This window comes from Balaenoptera physalus, assembly GCF_965194825.1.
Source record: "Balaenoptera physalus genome assembly, chromosome: 9".
Lineage (NCBI taxonomy): Eukaryota > Metazoa > Chordata > Mammalia > Artiodactyla > Balaenopteridae > Balaenoptera > Balaenoptera physalus.
The window spans coordinates 72,077,433-72,104,350 of NC_138888.1; the positions used below are offsets into that span (position 1 = coordinate 72,077,433).

General features: G+C 44.6%; 1 protein-coding gene and 1 long non-coding RNA gene across 2 annotated transcripts in view; one reads left to right on the forward strand and one right to left on the reverse strand.

Moving 5' to 3' along the window:
• The window catches only part of LOC309666538, a 60,526-nt gene extending 42,939 nt beyond the window's left edge, over positions 1-17,587 (reverse strand). The window contains exon 1 of the long non-coding RNA XR_014267152.1: positions 1,705-17,587. This is a non-coding gene — a long non-coding RNA (uncharacterized lncRNA). The remainder of the gene's footprint in view (positions 1-1,704) is intronic.
• Positions 17,588-19,398: 1,811 nt separating this feature from the next.
• The window catches only part of TBX18 (T-box transcription factor 18), a 31,133-nt gene continuing 23,613 nt past the window's right edge, over positions 19,399-26,918 (forward strand). The window contains exons 1-3 of the mRNA XM_082473966.1: positions 19,399-21,616; positions 22,834-23,038; positions 25,216-25,317. Coding sequence (XP_082330092.1) covers positions 21,310-21,616; positions 22,834-23,038; positions 25,216-25,317 — 614 coding nt within the window. The 5' untranslated portion in view covers positions 19,399-21,309. The remainder of the gene's footprint in view (positions 21,617-22,833; positions 23,039-25,215; positions 25,318-26,918) is intronic.

Here is a 26,918-nt window from a genome sequence, read left to right on the forward strand (position 1 = left end):
CTGGTTTGTTTACCTAGTCTTGTAGATTCATTATTTAAATATAGTGTGACTTAAAGGAATACTTCATTTGTTTAATAAAGAATACTGACAGAGTTTGTTTTGGCTTCCTATTAAATTCTTTAGCAAACATTCACATTTTTATTTGAATAGATTTTTGTAGTCTTTCCTCAAACATGTTTTAATGATTTATATTCACTCATCACATTAATGAAAGAAATGTTGAATGGTTAATTTAAATGTTTATTTTTAAAAGTGACCAGAGGAAAATATTTCAGGAGATGGAAATTTTGGAACAGCACATATTTAAAGAGAAAGAAGGAAAAAGCTTTGTGGTATGTAGTATTAAATTCCACTGTCCCTGAAAACAGTCATCAAGCCTTTTATATTTGCTCAATTTATAATTTATAGATGGCACTGGAGTGCCAATTATAAAAAATATTTTGGAGGACTGCTGGAAGTTTGTAGAGGCAGTTTTTATTGTTAACAGATGCATTTATGTATAGGCTTTTTGGCCTTGGATAAACAGTGTATATGCTCAGATTCAACATTATTTATTTGAGCACTAAGCACAGGTGAATGCTATCACAATACTGATATTTCATTTATTCCTAAGAACAATGCATAGAGGTAGGTTTTATTATTACTCCTATTTATACAGAATAGGAAACAGAAGTTCAAAGAGGTTGCATGTCTTGACAAAAGTTCTTCAGCTTCAAATATTTAAGAAAAATCTATTCTATTGTTTTTCCACCAGGAGGTGATGAAGTCTTAATTAGTGAGGAGAGTGGGTTTTTTTTTTTTTTTTTCCCCATCTTTCCAGGAATTCTTCCTTTAGGAAAGTCTCTTTCATCCCCAAATAATCTGATCGTTTTCTCTCTGAAGTTCTATAGCAGTAGTTCTTCAAGCATGATCCTGGATCAGCAACAGTGTAGAATTACCTGGCAACTTGTTAAAAATGCAAATATCCCAGACCTACCAAACAAGCCCTCCTGATGATTCTGACGCACACTGAAGTTTGAGAATCATCACTCTACAGAAATTGCTCTCTAAATAGTCTCTGTCATTCTTAATTCCAAATCAGTGAGCTTAGTCCTCATGAAACTTTACTCTGTGGCGGCATTTAATAGAATTCACCACTGTCTCAATCTTAAAACTGTATTGTTTTCTAGAACATGTTGTTATCTGATCACCCATTCTTATACATCCTCACTACCTCTCCTCTTTATTCCTATATGAGATTTCCTAAGGTTCCTAAATTCTCTTTTCACCCCTCTTTAAGCTTTTGATTGTTCATTTCTTCAATTCCCACAGACCCAAACATCACACATATACTTCTGACTTCCAAATACCTATCTATTCCCTAGACCTTTCCATCAGTTGAATTATTTAGTCATTATCTCAATATATATTTGATACTGTGCAGTGGTCATAGTCAAACACCATTTGTTGGGGATACCACAGGAAAAGAGATAAACACAGCCCTTCCCCTAGGGAGCACATAATTAAAATTTGTAAATGCCTGTAGAACATTAAACCTTGATGTTCTTTAGATCTTATCTCAACACAATCTGATTGATTAAAATCCCCTTCCTCCCTAAAGGTAATCTTCCTTTTGAGTCTCATCGCAGTTAAAAGTGTCATCAGGCTCACTGAAACTGTAACTGACTCCCTTTCTTTCATCCCACATACATAGATACAACCAACCTTTGTCCAGCAGGTCTTCTTGCTTCTTTAAAAACGTGTCTCACAAGCAACCGCCTTCCTTGTAGCCAATGTCTTGGGTCCTGTTCTGATCTATAATGCAATAGATCGTAGTATATATTATACTGCAGTAGGTTCCTACTTTTTTTTTCTATTCTTTTTCCCATTCAATTTTTCTTTCACAGGGTTGTCTGACATTATTTCCCTAAGATTAGATATTTTGTCATATCCTTGCCCTGCTTAAAAACACACAAATAACAAACAACACACTTCAATGTCTCTCAATTGCCCACAAAGACCAAACTCTTAAATAAACCATTCAAAATCCATCTAAATGTGCCTTCAACTTCCCTTTACAGCTACATGCCTCCACCTCCTTGGGCTACTTCACCAATATGGCATCCACTGTCACTCTGCTATGGCTCTCCTGAGCTATGTCCCTACGTGGAGTGACTTTATCAACAACTTCTTCCTCGGGTAACATCCCACATCAGGACCCAGCTCCAATGTTACCTTTTCTGTGAACATTTCCCACCCCTCCTAACAACCTTGCTCCCAAACCAGACAAAAGTAATAGCTTCCTCTTTAACGCTCCTAGAATATTTTGTGATGGCACTAATAATGCCCCACTGGATTTTAAACAACTTGAGACTGAGGATTATATTAGTTCATACATGGATGCCTGGCATCCAGTTCAGTGCTTGGCACGTAAGTAGGTGTTTAATAAATAGAGGTGGAATTGATCTAACCCAATTTTTATACTTTTGGTTTCCATGTTGCAGCCATCTGGAAGCAGAAAAAAGTTAAAGGAATATAGTCCTAACTTTTAGATGCAGGCACACTGAAAGTAAGAAGTGGTAGAGCTGACAAGGAAAACAATCTTATAAGCACAGTCCTCATAAACAAGTAGTTGTGGTCTCCTGGATGATGGCACATATAATCATAGCCCTGTGTCGTGATGCTTGTTAATCATAAAGAGATTAAATCACATTTTGAACTCTCTGTTTAAGGATTAGGGAAATAAAGTGTGTTTTGTTAAATAAATATTTTAATACAAATATCAGGATTTTAAAATTGTATCGTTAAGGACTGGGTTCAGCAAATAAATAAAACACCATTGAAAACTATGGAATCTAATTTCCGTCTCTCACATCCGTCTGACACTGCAGCTGGGGCTGATGTGCCACACTGAGTCCATGGAGAGAGGGGCTGAGGCTCCATCTGTCCTGTTGCTGTGCTTTACAGGGCCTGCACTCCCAAGGCAGCCAAGCATATCAGTGTTGGAGCCCCAGCAATTATGTCCACATTCCAGGGCTTTCCCTTTCAGGCTTCCCAGAAGTTGCCATGCCACCTCTGCTTATATGCTACTGTCCAGAATTTAGCAAATGACCACACCCTGCTACAAGGAAGCTGAGAAATGTAGTTTTTATTCCAAGGGTCATGAGTCCAACCAAAGATTATGGGTTCTAATACTAAGGAAGAAGAAGAAATGGAGGTTGCAAAACAACCAGTCTCCTTTTAACTAGTATTTTAAGCTTTTATTTTCTGAAGCATTCACCTATATTAAGTTTCACATTCTCATTCTCCAATAATGACCCATAAAGGTAGCATCACTGTATTTGAAAGATTAGTGCCCCTCCCACATCTGCATTTACAAAGTGTCAAAATAGAAAACAACTTTGAGACCATGCACTCCATTGAAAGTCCATAAACTGTTATCAGTTCACAAAGACCAAAAACAAAATAAACACTTAAAAACTTACAGTAATTTGATATTTCTGTGACATGCAAGCCCACAATCAGTAGTATACTCATCTCATTGAACAGAATGTAAACCAGTTTGGGTGTCATCTAATTCACCTGGTAAGTCACATGTGGCACAAGCTGAGTGTATGTCATGTACACCAGGACCATATGTCAATCCAAAATGGGTTGACATTCAAAAAAATAATCCTGCACAAAGAGTTTGAAACACTGGTTTACATCAATTTAAGGGAAACACTGGGGCCAGAACTTGGGGTTCCTGACCTCTGGCTCAGCACTGGCTGCTTTGGTCCTTTGTTGCTCTCAGATGCTGACACTAATGTCACCAGCCCATATCTCTGACCACCTGAGGGGCTCCAGAGCCATTCCCTAACCACAGCTGTAAACCCACTGTAGGTGCTTCTGAAATCTGATTGGCTTCTCTGTGTCTGAACTCCAGTGTTCATGGGATGGGCCCTGTACACCTGGGTTCCAAGGGCCGTTTCACCCCCAGCATTTGCCTCCCCTCCTACCTTACCCTCAATACTATTCTGGATCCTGCTCCAAACTGAATAAACTATAGAAAACTATGAGTCTATCTCTCATTGAGCTCTGAAAATCTCCATTACCTAAATGCCACTACTGCAGTGCTCCCCCTTCCTCAACACACACACACACACAGATGGGGAAAGCAATTTAGATCCAACCCACTCTCATTTGAATCAGTGATCAATGGTCACCCCTTACTGGTCTGACAAAGTTTCTGAATGACCAATTCACTGAGTTATTGTTGAATTTTTTCAAAAGATTAGTTTTGGTGATTGTTCACACTAGTAGTTTTCACAAATGACTGGATAGGGCAGCTCAGTTATCAATTTCCCATGTGATTCACATTTCAGATGCTGAAGCAATTCTCCAGCACTCAGCATTTAAAATGTGGATGGATGAGCTTTCCTTTAAACACACTTTACAGCCTTTTCTATTTCTGCAGGTGTATGCCCTGGCCCTGCCTTCTGCTGGTGAAAAGGCTCTTTACAAACCTTCTCCACCCTGGTAAAAGATATATACCTGATGGTTTCCTGCAATTGGTAATTTGGCAAATTGATTGTCAAAGAATTGATCTGGAGCCATCACCAAGTGCCACATACTACCGTACTTATGTTTCCATTCACGTAGCAAATGATTTTAGCAGCTGGAAGTGAACTTTGGGGGAAAAAATGGTCTCTACCAACATTACTGTTTTTACATGTACTTATGGTGCCAAACAACATACCAAAAGAACAATCGCCTCCACATCACCTCCACCCAGAGCCACAACAGTTTGTGTGTGGATGTGGGGCTGGGAAGCTACCTGCACAGCACTTCACCATTCTAAAGCACTTTCAAATATACTGTCTCATCTGATCCACAATCAGTTAATGTGTTTGCCAGGGTCCACATTACTCTATTTCTTGGTTGAGAAAACAGAGCCTCCTAAAAGTTAAAGAACTTCCCTCAAAGTCATACAGGCAGTAAGTTAAAGGATCTGCACCAGAAACAACCTCTCAACTCCTATTCCTTCACTTGACCCTGACCCCTATTTGGGCGTTTTTTCAAATCTTTCTGCATAAAAGAATACTAGTCAAATATTTTCACCTTCATTTCCTTTAGGTATTATCATTGGTTTGCCTCTGACCATGCTTTCCCTGCCCTATTAATACAGTTAATTTATTTTTGATTTTTCACACAGTTCATTTAGCTATAAACTACTGAAGGTAAAGGCCAGGTCTTCTCCACGGTCAGTATAGTTCATGACATATGTCTCCTGGCACTCAAGGGATCTCCATTTAGCTTCTCTCTTTGGCCAGAGCCTTCCTTAGGTGCTTTGAATCTGGCCAGTGACCATTAACCAATCAAGTGGCTTCTAAAGTTCTGGCAGGACTTCTAAGACCTCCTCACACATAAGTTCAGGAATGAAAATAATAAGTCAAGCTATTTTAAACAATAAATGCAACTATTCTAAGAACAGACAGCACAAAGGTTTTTCTAGTCTCTTCGAAGACTAGAACTACAGATCAATGTGCGATGTCCATCATCTCTCTTAAAAAAGAGGAGATTTAGAGTTTTCTTCTCTTAACTATACTTCTCATCTGGAAAATCTGAGCGTACTGGTGTTGAACCAACTATCCTAAATGGTATTACAATATACTGTTCAGTGAGAAAGTAAAATGCAAGAGTGTGTTGGGAAAAGAACTTAACAAGAAGGCTGCAACCACTTTAGAAGTGTAAAACTCTGTCCACAGGGGAGCTGGGACACTAAAACTTCCATCAAAGCACATGAAAATGACATCAGTGGTCTGTTATCCCCTCATAAACGAACCAGACCCGGGCAAGGACGTTCGAGCAACGTCAACCCTTGTCAAACCCATAACAAAGTTTGACATCTGTTAAATCATTAAAGGTACAAATAAAATGTTAACCAAGACAGAGAAGGAAGGGAGAGTGCTGATAGCATCTATTAGGACTAAAAGTAAAAGGCCAGAAAAGACATGATTAATTCCTGGATTTTGGAATATCACTATAGCTTGTTGGCTAAACCTTCCCAAGTTCCAAGTCACTGGAAACTACTCTGGCAATAAAAACACTATGGAGATCTGTAATAGATGGATTTAGGGCTTTTAACACTGATACAGCTGTTTCCACAATAAGTGGAGATCCTTTGGCTCGTCACATCCTCATTTTCCTCCAGACACCTTGTTTCAATTCCATGGAATGTAATTCTCCCTGACCTCAAAGAGAACTTTGTCCTTGAATCAGCTCCGTAAAAGCAAAAACCAAATATTGGCCTATAGTACTCATCTTAGTTTTTATACCTGATTAAACAGTGCATTCTATTTTCTCTGTCCTTTTGAGTCTGGAGCATACTAGCCTTGGACATTCCCTTATACAGAAAAGAGTGGGGTTTCCCTTCAAAACCTGTAACAGAGAAAAAGCTAGGTAATCATCAAATTTACTTCTATTTTCCTGGGAAAAAAAATACTATGTTCCCCAGATTCCTTTGCAGGTACATGGGGCTTTGGGATTGCTTTCCTGTGTGAACAGAGGTCATAAGTGTCACTTCAAAGCTGAGGTCATTAAGAATAGGTGTGCTTTCCCCATACATTCTTCTGTTTCCATGGCAAACTTGGAAGTCAAGTTCCAAATGGCATAGCTACAAGGAGTCAGCCTGGGTGCCTGAGTCACCAACTGGAGGAAAGATGCCACCTGACCCACACGGGGCTCTTAAGTGAGAAGTAAACTAGTATTGGGTTATTCCACTGTTATTCAAGGATTGTTTGATATAGCAGTTAGCATTACTTTCCATGACTAATATGTAACTTCTACAATGTTGAAATTTTCTAAAATAAGTAAGCCTGAAACTTATATGATAAATGCACCATAAACAGATGGGGATGAATGTGCATTCAACTGAACTCAAGGAAACCTAACTGGCCTGAAGGGGACCAGCAACCAGCCTTCACATGTGGGTACATGGGTACTTCTTGCAGCTACAAGGAGGTGCACAGGAAGTACCATTCCATACCTTTGGGCCTGCCAGTCAAAGAGGGGACCTTTAGAAGGAATGGCCAGAGTGCATTAGCTCACTTCTACGGCTGTGTGGGTGAAGGCAGCGAAGGAAGAACCAGGAGAATCCACAGCAGGAAGAAAAGACAAGTGATCTGGACCATCCCAGCCCAACCCCACACAGGCAAGAAGGAAGCACTTTAGCAGGGCCTCCAACATCTAAGACCCAAGCATGTATGCAGGCCCAGCGATGGGAAGTTGGGGTGACTGTGGAGATAGTATCAGTAACTAAGGCAACAGGCAAGTTCAGCAACTTGGTGGCAGCAAGCAATAGTAGCAGAAGCTCTAGAAGCACCAGTTTTCCAGGGAGGAAATGCAGGAGTGCCGCACCAGCTGGCCCAGGCTGAGGCTCTGGGTGGGCCACAGCATGAAGGGCTGCTTGGAGGAGCTCCAGTTAAAGGTAAGCATAGAGGACGAAGGGAGGGGCTGGGTTGTAGGCTCAATGACCCAACTGATAGAGGAAGCAAGGAAATGCCTTATTGTGAGAATTTACTGTATCCTTCTCTCACAGCATTGTTCTAGAAAACAGTCTACTGGTTCTGCCTTCAGCCTTAATTCTGGAATCCATTAAAACCAGCAGAGGAATTCAGATTCATATACTTTAACAGAGTATAGCTGTCTTCTCACTCCTTCTTTCCCTTCCCCTGAGAGAGCTTCAGAGAGTTGGCAAACGTGGCCACGAAATCCATGCCACAGGAACAGGTTGGCCTCTCTAAACCCCTTCCCAGGGCCAGGTGGGCCCCACTGCTGGCTGCACACCACACTGCTCAATACCCACTATGCACCTAATTAGCTGGGAAAAAAATCCATCACAAAAAGCCATCATAAAGCCTGCTTCCCTTCTGCCATATTCTGTGCATTTGCTAAGGAGAGAAGCTGGAGATGTATTCTGGATCATTTGGCCTGCACTCCACAAACAACAAGCACAAGTGTGCTTCTTGGCATCTTAGTCTTGGGGCCACCTCAACCTGAAACAAAAGATCTGCTGTTCCAAATTCAGTCAATGCATAAACACCATGACGTTTTTGACCTTGGGATGCTTACAGTCTTGTATAACAGGTCACACATGCACATATACACCTCCATTCTTTTCTAAGATACAACTAACTTGGAAAATATAAAGACTTAGATACCTAGATTGATATTTAACCCATTATCAACCTGCAAGCTTTAGCAGGAGAAAGGTGAGAGTTTAGTGGGTACTGAGCAGGTGAAAGAGGGAAGAGAGACAAAAAGAGAGGACCTCTTGGAGGCCAACTGCCTGGATAGTCTTAGGTGGTGGATCCAGGACAGAGAACCTGTCTCCATAAAACCTAGAGCCACTACTGGATTCTTCGCAAGTACTCAGTTTAGAAGCTCTACACAGTAAGAGGCAGGGTGAGAGAGGATGGGGGAAAGGAGAGGGTCACCTTCTATTTAGCTCCTGCCCCAAATCCTCAATACTTACGAGATTACTGACTTTCTATAGTGACCTGCAAAACTGTAGTGTTCTTTTCCCCTCCAAAAAAATACTCAAGAGATCTATCTACCTTCTTCCGGAACTCATTCATGGCATGAGTCACCTCATTATCAAGGTCATCCAGACAGCTGCCATCCCCACTGGTGACTAGGAGTGGCGCTGCTGTATAGAACCCACCTGTGGACCTGCAGCCTCAGGGACTGACGCCCTCTTACACTTGCTGGTTTAAGACAAGGTCCATCTTACCAATACCCCCTTCTCTCCCCAGAAAAATACTACAGGTAAGTAGGGAGAGTAAAGGACCTCAGAGACCTTGCTCATATAACTGTACTGACAGGTCTTCAAGTCTAAAGCCTGGCATTCTCATTTGCTCTGAGGCCCAAAGGTAGAAGTGCCATTGAATGCTGTGTAGCTGTGGAAAAGGGGAAAGGAAACTAACATTTGTGTTATGTGAAGGAAAATAAAAACAGCAACAGCCTCACACATAGAGTTTCTTAGTGTCAGGATGTAGAAAACCCTCTCCTATAAGCCTATGGGATAAACTGTCTCCACTTTATAAAGAAAAGTGGGTCTCAGAGAGACAGAGAGAGAGAGAGATTAAATGCCTTGCCAAGGGTTACAGCAGAACCCTAAGTGCAAAAGCCAGTACTGAATTCAGATGTCTCTGATTCCAAAGTTCCTTCCAGATGCTAAACTGCCTCTATGCAGAGAAGCAGCTTTTAGCCTAACTGTAACAAAGTAAAAACAACCCAAGAAGAGTATCTGAATGTGTTGGAACTTGGGAGGCAGGGAGGGGAAGGGCAGTTGATCTCCCAAATGGAACAGCTGCTGCCGCTAGCATCATTACTATCATCATCATTATCATTTTAGGGAACTATTGCTTACTATAAGGAACAGATTAGATTTCTCCCTGTGCACTAAAAGGATCTTGTTTTGCTCTTTACTCTTGCTGCTAGGAAGCTCAGAGACAAATCCAAAGTTCCTGTTTAATAACTGTGTAATACTCCACACGCATATCAGAGTTATAGTCTTCTTATCTTGATCCTGGATTGTGATTTCTATTTTACTTGGTTCTAACCTTTACTTGCCATTTATATATTTATTCATTATATATATTCTCAAGAGACTCCTCAAAACTTTAGTGGAATAAGGTAAGGTAGGCATGACATTAATTTAAAAAATAATTTACCTGGGTACAGCTTTCATCTGTAGCATCACACACATTCTTTAGTCCTTTGAATTCTATTGCTAAAATATCTGAAAAAAAAATCAAGACACCATCTGGTGCCTTTGGAAAGACAGAGGTAATCAGGTCTTTGATCTGCTCTGCATATGGACTGGGAGAGGGAAAGAGGACCAAATCTCCCTGACACAGACAATCATTTGCTTTATTAAACAAGTGTCTTGTATTACACACAGAGGAGTGCACTATTTGGATGCACAAGAAAAAATTATGAAAAGTAGATACTGAGCATACTGAGCACTTTGGGTTTTGAAACATTAACATCACAGCTGTTTCTAATAATTTTTCTCTAACTGCAAGCTTATTTCCACAACATGTACTAATGTAACTGTAACTGCCCCAAAATGTTTTTCATTTTTTCAAATGAAGTCTTCTTAGAAATAACTATGCAACTGAGAGCCCATAGCCATCTTAGCTCACTATCCCCATATACAGGTTATTTTGTATTCATTTTTTCCTCTGCTATATGATTCAAGATGGGACAGTTTGCAACAGTTGACCCACTTACAAACTTGCGAAATGTGCCTTTCTAAACAACAAAACAAACAGCAACAAAAAACCCAAGAGAACCTCACTAATGAGAAAAGTCAAGAAAGTTCATCAGTAGCGTGCCCTGCAGTTATAAATGGAAAATGACAATGAGAAAGAAGCTTATTCCTCGCCCACTATCTGGAGCACTGATAATGGTAACAGGTCACGGGAACTGGCCTGGGAACTACGCGCTAGCAGGCCTAGGGCCTGGAGAAATTTAAGTCCTTTTTTGTTTGAGGGTTAACCTGAACTCAGGTGCAAAGAAAATGTACATTAATATTCCTTTCAAGTTCCTCTTTCTATTTACCTTTTAATTCTCAACTGTTTCCCTCAATCCATGTGGACGCTTCCTTTTCTAGATGGTTTTATAGTTTTGTGAAGAGTTGGTGGGACTTCTTCCTTTGAGACTCGCCGCGGAGGTCTGACCAACAGAGGCCAATGTCTTCTCTGGGACTGGTTTTCCTGCGAGACTCAGGGTCGCCTCAACTGCGTCCGCAGATCAGGACAACCTACAGGGCTTCCCTTTCTGCCTGGGTTCAGTCGGGGATGCTCAGCTCCAGATCTGGCCAGAAGTTCCGGAGTCTCCTACGGCTGCTGCCCGCGGCGAGACGGTGGGGTCCGCGCAAAACCGAGTACATGGTGCCGAGAAGGCTGCTCCGCCCCAGGCCGAGCTCGGGACAGTGAGGCGAAGGTCCCCAAAAGCGCCACGTGCCCCCGCCGGAAGCGTGGCGGGCTCTGCGCAACCTAAACAACCACGAGCCCCTTTCTTCCGGGAGGTCGCAGGCTGGGGGCGAACTACCCCCGCCCTCCACCCTCCAATCTGGGAGGGCTGTGAACGGCCACCCGGCGGAATAGTTGACAGTCTCTGCCAACCCTCCTCACTCCTCCACCGGAATATATTATCCAGCCACCACCTGGCGGGCGAGCCGGCAAGGATTATTATCCCCGTTGTAACGCTGAGGAGGTTAAGGCCGGGACACGACCAGGGTCCCGAAACAGATGCGTGAGGAATCGCGTCAGGAGGGGAGCTCAGCCCGCCTCTCCCCAGCCCAGAATCCTCAGAGCCGGGCGGTCCGCGGGCCAGGGCGCAGGCCGAGGCCCGAGGCCGGAGTGGATTCGGGTTTACGCCCTCGGGGGAGGAAGCGGTGGGCGGCGCGGCTGCAGAGGTCAGGGGCCCGGGATTGCCGAGCCGAGCTCGAGAGGAAACCTGCGCCGTGGAGTCCAGGAGCCGCGAAGAGGCCCAGGTGCCCCGGGATGCGGCCGCCCGACCTCAACAGCGGACGCGGTGGGCGACCAACTCCCGTGCGCTAACCCCCGGAAAAACGGGGCCCGCGCAGCCCCGGAACTAGAGCTTCCTCCTGGGGAAGGGGGGGGGGGCTTAGGTTTTCACTCACTTTGTTCTTTAACCCATTTTTAAAAGGAGAGTCTTAATTCAAATGGCTTCCTCTCCTCTCCTCCAGACACTGCCCGTCTCCCGCGGCCACCGGGACTGACGGCCCGCGGCGAATCCGCACGCACACGCACGCTCACGCACGCACACATGCGCACACGCCGCGCACGCTGTGTCCGGGCTCTGCGGCGCAGCTCAGGCTCCCCAGGCAGGGTGGGACGAGGCTCGGGACATCGTCAGCGTGGTTGTGCGGTCTCCTGGGTCTGGGGACGTCTCTTGAGGGTTTTGATGATCCTTATTATTAGTTCCCCTCGGAGGAGCTAGCGCCGCGCCAGGCGAGTGGTGCGCAGTAGCCGGGGCAGCGCGCCCTTCTCAGCCAGCGAGCAGAGGCGCAGGCGCGGCGCGGCGCGGCGCGGCGCGGCGCCCGCTCTAATCAATAGCCCTCAGCGGGCTCTGAACTGCAGGGGGCTGAGAGGCCTTTCCGAGAGAGCCGCCCCGGGAGATGATGTATTTATTCTTCGCACTTACTGTGCACTTAGCACCGAGAGGGCTGTTCTTTGCTCTTAGCAACGGAAACCCGCGGCTCCTCAGCCTTGACTCCCTGTGGCCGCTGAGCGCGAGTCCGCCCGGGGGCGCGGGATCTTAGGCTTGGTCTCTCCAACAGGTGGCGAGGGCCGGCGGCAACCGACCCGAACACCTTCCGCCCTGCCTGACCCATGTCTCCTGGGTGTCGCGGCCAGCCGCCTCGCTCTGGAGAAGGGGTCGAGGACTCGGAGTGTGCACTGGGGAGTGAATATGCAGGCGGGCTCCGGACTCCAAGCAGTTACAGCGCTAGCGCAGAGAGCTTTCCAGACGCCTTCCTTGATTTTCCGTAAAATAGGTTTAATTAATAGCTGAGACGAATCTCCTTTTCAAGTGACTTGAGCAATGAAAGAAGCTCCTCTGGGATCCAGAGACAGTCGGGGGTTGTTACTCCCTGCTCAAGCCCCCACCCCCGAGTTTGCCTTCCTAGTCCTCTTGACTTCACTCGCACATAACCCACTGGAGAAGTCTCAGTGATAAATTACGGAGTCGCTTAGGCGTGGCCATGCCTTTCTCCCCTAACATGTCCCTTCCTCGGATGACTCTGAACTCGGGGTGGAATCCGATTCCCGCTCGGATCCCCGTGGCCGAGCCTCGCTCACTCAAGCCAGGCGAGCCCAGCGGCTGCTGGAAAATTGCGGCTGCAGCGGGCGCGCGGCTTCAAGCGCGCTGCTTCCCGAAGCTGCCAGGATACTGATTTATGCTCCAGCCGCTCGCGAGAACCCCAACGCTTTGGCTGAGTTAATTTTTGTCAATTGTTCCTCATCACACTGAGATAGTTTGCAGCTTGAGGCGTGTTTTATTTATCACCCTGCACATTTGAAATACAGTCAGACATAAAAATAACTGACTCTGGGACTCTGGCGCAATATTGGAGCCGTCGGGGAATAATTTGGCTAACTGACTTGGACGTTTCACCTTCTAAACAGAAATGCAACTCTCAGTCAAACTGTAAATCAGATTGTCTTTGCAAATGGGAAAAAAAAAAAAAAAAAAAAAAGGCACCAAACCCAGGAGGGAACGGAAACAAAATGAAAGAAAACGCAGGTATTGACCAAAGCAAAACGAGCTTCAGACACCCAGACTGGATTTTAATTTTAGGCGTGGAACCTCATCGAGAATGTGAATTCATAAATGTTTTACCAGTCGGATCTGCCTTGGGGTTTCTAGGGTACCCCTGGAAACTGGACTGATTTCTTTATTTCTTTTTACCGTTACTGCTGTTTTTGTTATTAAATAATATATGCTATCTTGGGGGGTCCCCTTGAAGAGCTCCAATTGTAAATGTTAACGAGAACCGTCTGGGCAGGACAGGGTGGGAGCTCTGGAAACGACCTAAGACTTGGAGAAGGAAACCAGAAATTTCTCGGCACTTTCCATGTTCCCAAATTTCTGTGAATAAGCAGAAAAGAATCTGATAGTCTTTTCTGCGCCTCATTCTTCTCCCCAACCTGTCTGGGAGCCCCCAATAATGAAAGCTCGATATCTTACCGCCGCACATAGATCGAATGGTCTAAAGCCTGGGCAGGACTGGCCTTAAGTAAGGCAGTATCTGGAAAAGAGAAAACCCACTCAGGCGACCACTCAACAATTGATCACTTAGGGGAATTCAAAACGCAACCAAATAAAAGTTCTGCCAGGGTGGAGAGCATCTGCTATTATTTTTGCATTATTTCACACAACCTGCACCCCAGCAAGTAAATTTCATTCTAACACAGCAAAGCGGAGATCAGGCACGAGCGTTTCCCTAGCTTCCACAAGGGGAATCTGAAGACGGTTTTCTTGACGTGAACCCACAGCGACCTTAAATGTAGGCACCTGCCCCAGTCTTAGGGTATTAAACAAGTATATATTTGTTTAAACTTCTTTTTGACCAAGATCATTCATATAACATGCTTCTAACATTTCTCCAAATAAAATGGAACAGGAGAGCTGTGACTCTTAAAATCCACAAATTAAAATTAAATTTAAAGATACCAAAGGGGGCTTCAGGTAGAAAGTTGGAGGGATTATTTTCAAATAACTTTGAAGGTTTAAGAGAAGATACTTGGTAGTTGATAATGCTTGGTATCCATACCGAATATATAATATTAAATTACGACTTCAAACAAAACGTTTCAAAGGCGTTAAATAAAATAAAATTAAACCTAATATTTTGATGGGGAAAAAGATCAGCAAGTAGTTGGAAATTTTTCTCAAAAACAAATATATTGGTGTGGTTTTGACATTTGTGTGATCCAATTCTTAATCTGGCGTTTTTTATATCGACCCCAAACTGGTTTTGCTCAGGTTGACATCTCTGCTTCTTCAGAGCTGGAACTCAGTAAATGCAGCATGCTCTGCTGACGTGCAACTCCTGTGTTGTGAGTAATCCTTTGCCAATAGATGGTCTGAAGTCCTTTTCAGTGTAACCAACTGGGAAATTAAAAGAAAAATGTTTGCCTCTCCACATATTTATTTTTATTTGTTGTTTTTTCTTTATTTCTAACACATCAAGACGAGTTCTTTCTCTTAGAATCCCAAACCACAAATTTCTCCTAAAAACGTGTTTTTCAAAAATTAAATCTACAGGTGTAATACATACTGTGAACCCTATAAAATGCATTTACAATGCTGACTTAAAGAAAGAAATTTATAACTTTCATATGTACCTTCCTTTTGCAACAGGCAACTGCCATATGTTTCCGACTTCCATAATTCAGTTTTTCCTGGACATCTGTAGCAGGTAGTGAGTGCTTCTTAAAGTACATTTTATGTAATTTGAGAAGGAACCTGCACCAAAGAGTAAAGGTTAACAGAAAAAAGCACAAGTCTTCTAGAAATGCTAGTTATTCAAAATTTACATCACCTATTGTGCTTGGCCCGGATAGCTTTTTTCCTCTCCCTCTTTCTTCTTGAGACTGAATTTGGAAATGCAGTGTTTTATGTGCTGAGAATTCTTTACAAGCAACATTTCCAAAATTTCTAAATGTTTTGGTAAAGATCCTCTTGTTATTACTGTTCTTTTGCTTGACGATTCTAATTTGGCTCTTCCTGAAAACCCAGGTTGGAAGTGTATTCCAGTAAGATTATTTTATTTGAGAAAAATTTTAATATTTTTATATCCAAAATGGGGATAAAACTCTTTCATTTTTCAGCTATCTTAATTGTTCATCTTACACTCGTTAAAGGATGGAAAAGTTTACACAATTAAAAGTGAAAACAAAGCAAAACCAAAAGTAATGTAGAAAAGTCAAAGCTTGTTCTCAAATTTTTTGCCCATGTGTTTAAATTCAGGGTTCATTCTTAATACTATTTTTCAATAGCTCACTTCTTTTGTGCAGTTCCAGTGCTAGCCTTAAATTAATCTGTTAAAAGTCTTTTCATTCAGCTGAAACTGAAATGCCTCATCTGTCAGTACAAAAATATGAATAAATTTCAGCCACATTCTTTATTCATACTTTCAGCAGATTATATAAATGCCCACAGAATTTTCACTGTTTAATAACTGGGGGTATCTACAGATGTGAAATAGGACAACAGGGCCCAATTTACAGCCAATTAGAGGGTGTAATAATTTGTATAAAAAGCTAAACATCCTACCTAGTTATTGGAGCCTCAGGCACTCAGTTCCCTTTTCAATTCATTTAATTAAACCAGCAGACTCAAGAAAATCTTTGTTTATGGGGAAATATAGCATTAAATATTTAATTCAAAGAATATGAAGCTGCATATCTTAAATATCAATTTAAACATTTTATAAAGCATAAACTATTAAAATGCCCATTAACTATTTAGAGAATATTATTTAATTTCCCCATTCATTGCCTCAGTTTGATTTATGTCCAAATTAACCTGTTGCAATTCAGCAATGTCCATCTACCCATCTTTGGGTATCCATTTACATCTAGGTGTTAATTTCATTACCTCCTTGAAGCCAGCTTATATTTGGATCAGGTATTAGTGATAGAGACAAGTGTTTCCTTCTTGGACATTTCTGTTACTACCCCGTTACTGTAGTAGTGTCGTCAGAGGAGTGTAGGTCAATGAATGAGGAAGTGAAGGGGGCGGTTTTTCACGCACAGGGTGAAAAATAATTCCAGCATCGTCTGGAGGTAGAGCAGATACTGCTGGAAATTGGACATGAGTGGCGAAGCTCATTCGTCCAGCCCAGTGAGTTTTCTTCCGGATACATTACAGGTTCATTACGTCCTCACAGCCCCTCGACTTGGTGGGTCAGAGGCCTCACTTCTCCCTTCCTTTACCTTTCCCTGGAGAACTGGAAGTGGAGGGAGGGAGGGAGTAATGACGACAAGCTTACCATTAGAGTACACGCCTTTTACTCTCTCCAAACAGCGCACCTCCCCCAAACCTCACCGAGACACGATCATTGATTGAAAAACCAGCACTAAAAGGAATCTCTCCGGACCCCAAACTGAGTTTGGGCGCTCGGGAGCCCCGAAGAGCACTTCGGTGGGCTGCGCGATTTCTTTGCTATTGAGACTCGGTCTCAGCTGATGAGAATACTTAAGAGACTTGTTGTTGGAGGAGGAGAATGGTAAACAATCGCCAACATGTTGGATAGTGCTGTGTGTGTGTGTGTGCAAATCCACGACAGAAGCGAGCCACGAGGAATCGCGGTTCTGGATCGCTCTCTCCACGGGGCCTGGGTTTGCAGCTGCAGCCGGAGACCCGGCAGGAAGGAAGCCCTCGAGAGCGCAGCGGTCCAGCCCCCGGCCGACTGAATTTACTCCCGTAAATTACTCTTTGTAAACTTATACAGGTTATAATTATTGTTTTTATTAACCCAGATCAGAGGGAGAGGCGAGAAGAAGAGCAGGGCAGATAACGAAGAGAGTGGAAGACGGTAAGGGAAGGAAGGGAGGAGAGAGGGAGCCCCAGCCAGCGAGTAAGGTGCTGCCTGGTGACTCCGCGACTCTGACGTCCACGCCCCCAATTAGGCTGTACCTTCTTCCCAAATTGTTACAAATTAAGGCAGTAAGTACCCACCTTGGTGCTAGGATTGGGCCCTTGCTCACCCCCACTCTCCCATCTATTTCTGTACTTCTTGCTAGGTTAATCTTCAAGCTAATAATACACTTTTTTTTTTTTAGCGCATGGAAGTCCGGATCCCGCCTGTTTGGAAACTTGGGGACCACCTGAAGCAACTCCCATTCAATGGCCAAGAACAGACTCACCTGTAGCCAGGGCTCACCTCCTGTGTCATGTCTTGAGTGTGGGAAATTAATCGTAAGGGTTAGAAACTCTTATGGCCACCGTCAAGTTTAAAAGAAAAAAAAAGTCTATCTAGAGAATGAAATCCTAACGCATAGGATTTTTAAATTTAGAATTTAAAATTTAGAATTTAAATTTAAAAATAAGTAACTGTTTATAAATACTGTTTATAAGTAACTGTTTATAAGTAACTGTTTATAAAGACAAGTAGCTACGTCAGGTAAGTGGAAATAGCAAGCTCTCTCCAAACATATATATATTACACTGTATATAGTGTAAACAGGCTCTAGGCTGAGAAAGCACAGCGGGAACCGACAGAATGCATTTAAAAAAAATCTTTCAGAACTGTCCAATTTTAAAATGCACAGAGAAAAATAAGGAAGAGGAACTGACTATGCTTTTCAACGCCCACCCCCCTCCCGCGATAGTTTTGCTAACTGGCTGGACACAGATTCCACTAGGTACCATTCGCAAGGCTCTTGTGTCCTTCCCTCTCTCCCCGCCCAAGTTCCCGAGAGAAGCCCACTCTGATAACGTTCTTCCCTGGATGACTTTTATTTGAAATAGAGCCGTGCTATTCTTGCCAGAGGCCTGACAGTTTAATTCAGTTTTAATCGTTTCCTTAACATAGCTCATACTGGGAACAGACATTTTCTCTCTTAAAGTGACGAGAGGCACACGCTCCCCGGTACACAGGCCCACCCATGTTTACACCCTCGCAGGTGCACACACGCGCATCCACGTACATACAGGCACGTGCACGCGCGCACCCTGTCGAGTTTTTCTCCCGCCAGTTTGCGCCCTGTCCCCGCTTCCTTTGCTCTCTTGACTGGCAAAGTGCAAGGCCCTGGCTCGACTCTGGCACGCGCGTGCCACGCTTTTGAGAAAACGCCCGATTAGGGTGGTGGCTTCGCCAGCGCTTCGAAGGCCGCGACTCCGCCAGCCTGCCAAACCCGCCTTACTTCCCTCAGGCTCCTGGAGAAGCTCGGCTTCCCCTCTCGGGAGCGAAGGTCGGGGGTGAGCTGAGGTCTGCGACCTTCTGCTTCGTGGGGTCGGGGGCAGCTGGTCCCGCTGGGTCCTGGAGTCTGAGCCGGATTCCATGCGAGCCCAAGGTGGAGAGCGGCGGTGCGGCTCTATCGCTGTGGTTCCCAAAGGCCAGCCTGGACTTGGACTAAGGAGACCAGAGCCTTGGTCCTGTCCCGGGCGCCCAGGGCACATCTGGATTATTTCTAAGGGCCACGTTCTATCTGACATAGTGGATGTGTGTGAGGCCCGGCTTTTCAGCTTGTCTGTGGGGCCCAAGTCCCCGGTGTCCGCGCGTCCCGAGGGCTGCGCCCCTCGCTGCCCGGGGTAAAGGAGAAAGAAGCGGTGTAGGGATATAGGAGGCCTTGGGGCCCTGCAGGCCCGTGTAGTCCCTTCTAAATCAGTTTGAGCTGCGGGGCCTGTAAACGGACAAGCACCCGTCTACAAAGCAGGCTTCGCGTCTGGAAAACCGCGATCGTCCCTGGCGGCCTGGGGTTTCTCCAGAAGAGCCGTTCCCCCGGAGTAGGCCTCAGGGCCCCGGCGACTCCACCCTTGGGCCTCAGCGCCTCCACCTCTCCAAGTCCGCAAGGGCAGCTCAGAGGAGCCTCGGGTCGCTCCTCCTTGGGGCCACTGAAAGCCTGGGCGTGGAGCGGGGCGCTCGGTCCCCGCAGGCTGCGGATGCTGGCTTCAGACGCCCCGGCCGCGCGGAGCTCGGTGCGCAGCCTGCTGCCAGGTCTGCGGCCCTCCCTCCACCGCATCCCCTCCCCACTCCCTGCCCCAGCCCTCCAGGCGGCCACTGCGCTCTCCCGGGCTTGCGCCCGTCTTCGGGCAGGCTTCAGAAACCAGGTTTGCACTTACTTTTAAGGCTATACTACCCGCCTAGGACGCCGCGGAGTCTGGAGGTCCACCGAGGTCCGGACAGCTCCAGACCGTTCGCAAAGCCTTTTTTTGCAAATGCAAAACACCTCCTCCTGGTTGAGTCTGGTTCTCAATCTTTTAAAAGAGGCCTCCTGCTCAGGTTGTTGGGGAGTCGTGTTTGACCCTGAGGCTGCCGGGCCCGCCGGGCGGCGCGTGCGGAGACGCCTCTGAGCACCGCCTGCTCTGGTTCCCGCTCTTCTGGTTTCCTTGGAGGAACCGCGAGTTCCCCCTGGAGCTACGGTGAGAAGATCGCAGTGGCGAAGCCACTGCCTGAATCACTGTACTGGAAACTAAGAGAGAAGTAAGAGATAATGGGGCAGCCAACAGTGTGGAGGTTAAACACAGCGAGGGAGAGAAAACAAACAAAAAACAAACCAAAAAACCCCTCAATCCTTTGTCGTGTATTTTATACCAAAGATTTAAGAGTAATATCCATCATGAGTTTTATGCTACAAAGAGACTTGCTCTATTTGCATCACATCCATTATTTTTGTTAATCCAGAGCAAAAGTCGAGTTGAAACTACAAAACAAACTGTACAGAGACATGTTAAGTGTTATTCAATTAAAAAGAGGTTTTTAAAAAAATTGTTTTAAAGAAACATGTTGGCTCTTTAAAAGCCTGAGAAAAGAAGTAGCTAACTGGCAAAAACAGGGCAAACATGAAGTTATGTTAAATCACAGAGACATTTTCTAAAACTGCAATGGAAATTTTATTGCATCTTAAAACTTATTTCACTCTGCGAAGTGTTTAGGGGTCTTAAAGCTAAGTCCTTACCATTAAAAACATAAAAATTAAAATACCAGGTTTAAATTAGCGATCATTGTTCGAAAGAAATGGGAGGCTCCAGAAAGAGCGTGCTTTTTCTGACTGGTTCATATAAAGGACTGAGCAATAATGGGGTAAAATTTTGCTCTCCTAAATATAAAGGATTTAAACGTATCTTGAATTCCCCCTCCCTCCCCAAGAAAGATCCACGGAGTAAAACAAATAAGTCTAGTGCCACTCCCGGCGCAGAGTGGGTGTTACTAAATGCAGGAATGTGTCCATGAGAAAAGACGGGCCTGGTGGCTGTGAATTCTCCCCACTCCTCAAAATGTTCTGAGTTGTAGCAATATTAAGTGATAAGGGAATGGGACTGGAACTTAAGGTTTCTTGAAAGATTCTTGATATTCTAATGTGGTGATCATTTCGGTTTAAAGCCAGGAGCCTCAGCCTTTCCAGGTCCCGGTGGGGAAAGCTGGAGGCTCCCGGGATGTACTGGCTGTGGGAGGCAGGGAGACTGACCCGGTTCAGGGCCCGGGCTGGCACTTCCAAGCCAGACGGCGGCGCTTTCCACTCTAGGTTTTTTGCGACCTTGTAAGGAAGTGGGCGCGGGCGGAGCGGAGTCGGCGCCTCTTGATTGGCTGGCCGTCTCTGTGATTGACAGGGCCCCGGACTCCGCCCCCGCCCCTTTATTGACACTAATGAGCAAGTTCTTCCCACCGCTCTCCTGCCTGGAAGTGCTGACAGATCAAGGCAACAAATTTCAATTACAATCCCTAATTTGTGTCCGCAGAGTGTTTTTTACCCATGTTAGTCCTCTCTGGCGCATCAGTCGAGGCAGATCTTGGAGCTGCAGGAAGAGGTGGAGGGGGTGGGAGCGAAAGAGTCCATCACTGAGAGAGCGCGCGAGAGACCGAGGGAAGGAAACTTGGCGGGCGCGTCGCTGGTTCCTGGGATCCCAACACAAGCGCGAGAGAGGAAACGCCAAATTTGTTTTTGCCCGGGCGGGGAAGAGGGCAGATCTGGGCCTGCGGGAGGCCCCGAGAGTCATTCAGATTTTGGTGGGGGAAGGAGAGCGAGTGTGTGCGTGTGCCTGCGCGTGTGTATATGAGCGAGGGGCGGGCGCCGGGCGGCGGGGATGGCCGAGAAGCGGAGGGGCTCGCCGTGCAGCATGCTAAGCCTTAAGGCGCACGCCTTCTCCGTGGAGGCACTGATCGGCGCCGAGAAGCAGCAACAGCTTCAGAAGAAGAGGCGAAAGCTGGGCGCGGAGGAGGCGGCCGGGGCCTTAGATGACGGAGGCTGCAGCCGCGGCGGCGGCGCCGGAGAAAAGGGCTCCTCTGAGGGAGACGAAGGCACTGCGCTCTCGCCGCCGGCTGGGGCGGCATCCGGGCCCATCCGGAGCTGCGCAGACCTGGAGCGGAGCTGCGGCTCCCGCGGAGCCGCGGGTGAGTCGGCCCCTTCCCGCCTAACTTCTTCCTTAGACGTCCTCTCCCAGTCCCGCGAGCCAGTACCGCCGCGGAGAACCTGAACTACTGCGAGTTGTGGGCGTGCGCGCGCGCGGTGTCCCTGTGCGCCCGGGGCAACTCAGCCATCAGCGCGCTAGCCTAGGTGTCAGGGCGCAAAGCTCGCGCTGCCCTGGACTCTCTCGCCGCGCAACTCGGGTCACCCTCCAGACAGTAAAATGCCGCTTTCAGCCTGGTTTCTCAGGCTGCTGCTGCCGCCGCCGCCCACTCACGCCGCGCCCTCGGCAGCTGAAGTTTGCGGCGCTCGGCGGTGCAGATCTGTGCTTTCCGCATCTGCCTCCCTTGGGCTTCCAGCCCCTGGGTGCTCTTTTTTCTTTCCTAACTTTTAAAAGCATGGGAGTGGGGGGAGCGACGGCATACCCCCACCCCCCCGAAACCGAAACGAATGCCTAAAAGGTTTGGGCAAACCAGGAAGAGGGTGGCGTATTTGCAAACGTGGTTTCCCGAGGGGTAGCTGAGAGGTTCCCTTGCCTTCCTCTCTTGATTCCCCCTGCCAAGGCCGACGGCGATCGTGGGCTTGTTTTTCGTGCTCTTCTCTTCCCGCCAGCTGCTTTGCTAAGAAGCTCCGGACGGCCGGGGAGTTTGGCGAGAGCGGTGTTTGAAGAGCTTTCTAGAGGATGCCTCCGGCCGGGCCCGGAGCAAGGCGCCTAGGACGCCTATTGCGAAGGGAGGCCCAAGCGCTTGGGACCAAGAGCCGGGGCGCCGGGCGTTTTTGCTCCGTGCTCTCCATGGCGTGGGGTGTGTCGGGGCCTGCACTGCGGATCTGGACTCGGGGACCCATGTCAGGCTCCGCTGGGCATGCATCCCAGACTCTGGCTGCGGCACAAAACTTATTTTGGGGCCTTGACTGGGCGGAAGCAGGGAGGGTGGGGTGGACGCTGGCCGCACGCCTCTGCGGGACTTGAGACTTGGGGGCCGAGAGGGCCCTACTTGAGCGTCGAGTGTCCGTCCCTTTGGCTGGCGGAGCGCCTATTTACCCACCCATGGGCCTGTTTGTTGTAAGGGCCGGATGGCAAGAAAGCTTCCCCTTTCCTCGCGGTCCTTTTCCTCTCCACAGCCGCCCTCGGGGGTTCATCTCCCCACCAGGCTTCCCATTTCGAGCCCTCACCGGTTACCCCTCTCTGCCCTTTGCTGCCCAGGCGGCTGTGAGGACGGCTTTCTGCAGGGCGCTTCCCCACTGGCATCCCCAGGAGACTCCCCGAAGGGGTCCCCGGTGCCCACCCTGGCCCGGCCCAGAACCCCGCTGCCGTCGCCGCAGGCCCCGCGGGTGGATCTGCAGGGAGCTGAGCTCTGGAAGCGCTTTCACGAGATCGGCACGGAGATGATCATCACCAAGGCCGGCAGGTAAAGGGCACGCTGGCGCGAACGGCCCCGGCTCTGGCCTCACCCCACCTCTTGGTGGGTTGGGAAGAAGGACCTGCCAGAGCGGTGGGGTCTCTCGTTAGCAGTTTCTGCAGACAAGGCCCCGGGTAGTGGTTCATTTTTGAGACTGGCTTTGCCTACCTAACCCGGAGTGCAGTCGGCGAGGGGCACAGCCCGGCCGTCCTCTCGTTGGATGCTAAGGAGAAAATCACTGTCGCCGCGGAGGCGGTAACGGTTACTGTTGATAATCCGCACGCAGGGTAGCTATAGATTCGTGATCATACTTAATATCTGTTCAGGCATTTGTTCAGGCTTTAGTTATGTTTCTGAAATTAAGGAACAGATTATTCCCCCCCCCCGTTTTTAAGAAAACGCAGTTTACTCTTTAGCAAACTATCATTTGCTTTTTTAGATCCGAAACTTCCAGTTGGTTCTTTATCAAAAGATTTGCTGGCAGTATGAGAATGTGATGTGTTATGCTATTTTGATATTAGATTAGGATGAAAATTAGTGGAATCACCAGTAATACATGCTTAATCCCTGCAAAAACAATTGCCCCGATTTTAAAAAAACCATTCTTTTTATAGATTCACAGTTACGTGGTTACTTTTTTTTCTAAATGAAATCCAACAAATTAGCCTAAATTTGCTGAGGAATACCAAAAAAATTTGTAAGTTATATCTATTTTTTTGAAAGTGTGAAATTTGCACATCCGTCAGTTAGTAAAATAAATTGATTTGTTGCACAGATCATGTTAATGTGAGGGAGGGACAGAAATCTTTGCGTTTTAAAGTTTTCAGTTCATTTAGTGCAGTGAAATCGGTGAATACTATCTTCCTTAAAAGAAACTTTAAAAAGCACACACAACTCTTTCAGGGAGTACACATGGCAAAAACCTGGATAGCATAAAAGTATCCAAACTTATTAGAAATTACAAAAACATATTTTATTGAATCCATATGCTACCTTCTACATTTTCACAGAGCTTTTTATTAATGATCCAAATTCAGTCTTCAACAACACAAAGCAACAGTTGTCTTATAAAGGATGGAGTTAAAGACCTTTACTCTTTATCTTACAGGTGCACTGAAATAACACTAAAACAGCCAGCGTATTAAACTGTTCTCATGCCTAGTTAGGAATAATGGACTTTCTTTTCTCTGGAAGTGGTCTTTAATGGCTTTATTGTTATAGGAAACATTTCTGGTAAATAACAGTACTAAAATTTGTGTTATAAGGTTAAATTAGCAAAAATTAGAATAACCGGAAGGGTCCTAGACATAAATCATTAGATGAAAGTTTTTTGTTTTTTTTTTAAGGAGAACTGCTTTATTTGTTTTTTTATATACAATAATTTGCTGTTGTATTCCTTGCTACTGTGCCCTTTTTAAAAGATAGATGCGTTTATTTTAGCATCTCCTTTTATATGCATCTCTGGGAAGCCAAGAGAAATGTGGATTTTCATTTGTTTTAATTAGCAACGTTTTGAGTAAGTGTGGTTAAATAAGAAAGTATTTTCAGGGTATGGTGGGGGAAGGAATGATTTGGTAAATATACACTGTGTTTAGTTTCTGCTTTCAATAAAGAAGTTTTACTATACCTTTCAAATTTAGAGCAACTTTTGCACTTCACCTTTACCATGCTGCAGACAGGAAGTCCTGTCTCAATAAAGAACATATTGTTTGGTTATGGCATGGCACATTGGCTCCTTGTGCTTTTTTTTATAACCCTTTTAAAATTTCACATTATAATATATTTTATCACTTTTAGAAATTCAAATTTTCTATTTCTACCATTTGGAACACTTTATTATTTGTATTATTAAAGTCTATCTGCTTACCGATTTTTGTTTAAAAAATAAAGTGCTTTCTGTGCCATTATTTCTTCAGTGTACAATTTTTCTTTTTTGCTTTTAGCTATTCTGACATTTCAGTAAACATGGAATGCAGGTACAGGGTACAACAAATTACATTTAAATGACTCAGTTTTGATACATCCTGTGTTCAGATTCTTTGAATTACATTACCAAAGTGAATGTTATAAGTTTTTCCATGTGAAAAATACAGATTCGAGAGTTTTCTTTGCTTATTCATTCTCCAAGCGTAATCATAAACAAAAACAGAACCCAAACCGTCTTTCCTCCCCTCCCTTATACATAGGCGCATGTTTCCAGCAATGAGAGTGAAGATATCAGGATTAGATCCTCACCAGCAATATTACATTGCCATGGATATTGTGCCAGTGGACAACAAAAGATACAGGTACAGTGATCAGATGGGTACAGAGGATAAGAAAACCCTGGGATTTTACAGGATACGCCTATTTAATCTGTGCTGATTATGATATTTGTTTCCAGAAGCCTGTAGAATTATCAGATCCATAATCCAAACCCTGTCACTTCCAGTAGTCTAGATGGTGCCTTCTCTTGCAATAAATGTGAAAAAAAAAATTTGTTTTGCTTTTAATAGATACAGAAATGTCTTTAAGTGTTGAGGAATTTTAATAAGGGGTCAGTTTAGTGTTGCTAAACTAAATGTGACTTTAATGTTGATTCACATTTTGATTAGGATTTTGAGACGAAATGTTGAGTCAAGTTTGTAGATATACATAATAGTTAACAAATTGTTCCATTTTCTTCGCAAATTTTTGGACATTTAAATAAATTCCCTTTATTGTGTTACATACAAAATCATAACTCTTCACAGGCTTTTTCCCTTTAATTTGAGAAAATTATTGAAGATTTTTTACAATTTAGAAAAAAAAATCTCAATTCATTACTATATTAAGACATCTTTAAGCTGGCAATGAATTTGTTACCTTACTGTTGTTTTTTTGGCTGGTAGTTAACACAGTAATTTTTAAAAAGTTCTGTAGTGTTTGGATTTTGAGAGAATATATTTATCTAGATATCAAGTAAAGTTGGAAAAGATACTTTCTTCAGTATCAAACCAACCTTTGCTTTTCCTTCTGCAAGTAAGCAAATCAATAGTCGTCAATGGCAATTCTTTTTATTTTCCTGAGGAGCTGAACTGATTCACTTTGTTATAAAGCAGAAACTAACACACCATTGTAAAGCAATTATACTCCAATAAAGATGTTTAAAAAAAAATGCTAACATTTAAAAAAGGAAATTCTGAGTGGAAAATCGGAAGATGCTTCTTTAAATTTCTTTGTTTCTGTCTTTTAAATAAACAGCTAGAGCATTTAGGAAGTTTTTAAATGAAATCAGATTTGGTTTTTATTACTCTTTAAGATTTAGGGAGTCGCTTTTTTGAAACAGGTTTATGGTGTCAAAAGTGTACAGATTTAATTAGTACAGGCACATATGGGATACTAAAAATATGGGTAATAAAAAGGACAGTTTTATTGTGTTTTGTGTATAAGTTGTATCCCTTATTTTAATTAAATAATTCATTAGGGAGCTTTGCTAAAATTATCTACTACATGATAGAAGCTAGAAGACATTGAAGTTTATTCTTTAAATATACTTGGTTTAAAATCCATATTCTAATTTGGGTTTTGCGCTTAGGAAGACAATGTACTTCTAATGAGCTTAGAAATTATTCCTTTTTCTTCTAAGTTTGTCTTCTATTTCTTTCTCCAAATCTCTTCCATATATTTTGGATGGTTTATTTTTCTTAACTGATCCTTATTATTCCCACATAAAGCAAGAAAAATTTCAAGTATTAGTATTAAGATGCCATATTATAAAAGATCAAATTATAAAACATAAATTTGGTTTCACTTATATTGCTTCTCAAGAAAAAAATTGTTTTTAGCATTTGTGTTGAGAATGTTTCACAAAGAATATGTAACATGTAGCATTTATTCTCTTAGTGGGTGTGGATTTTTGAACTATTCA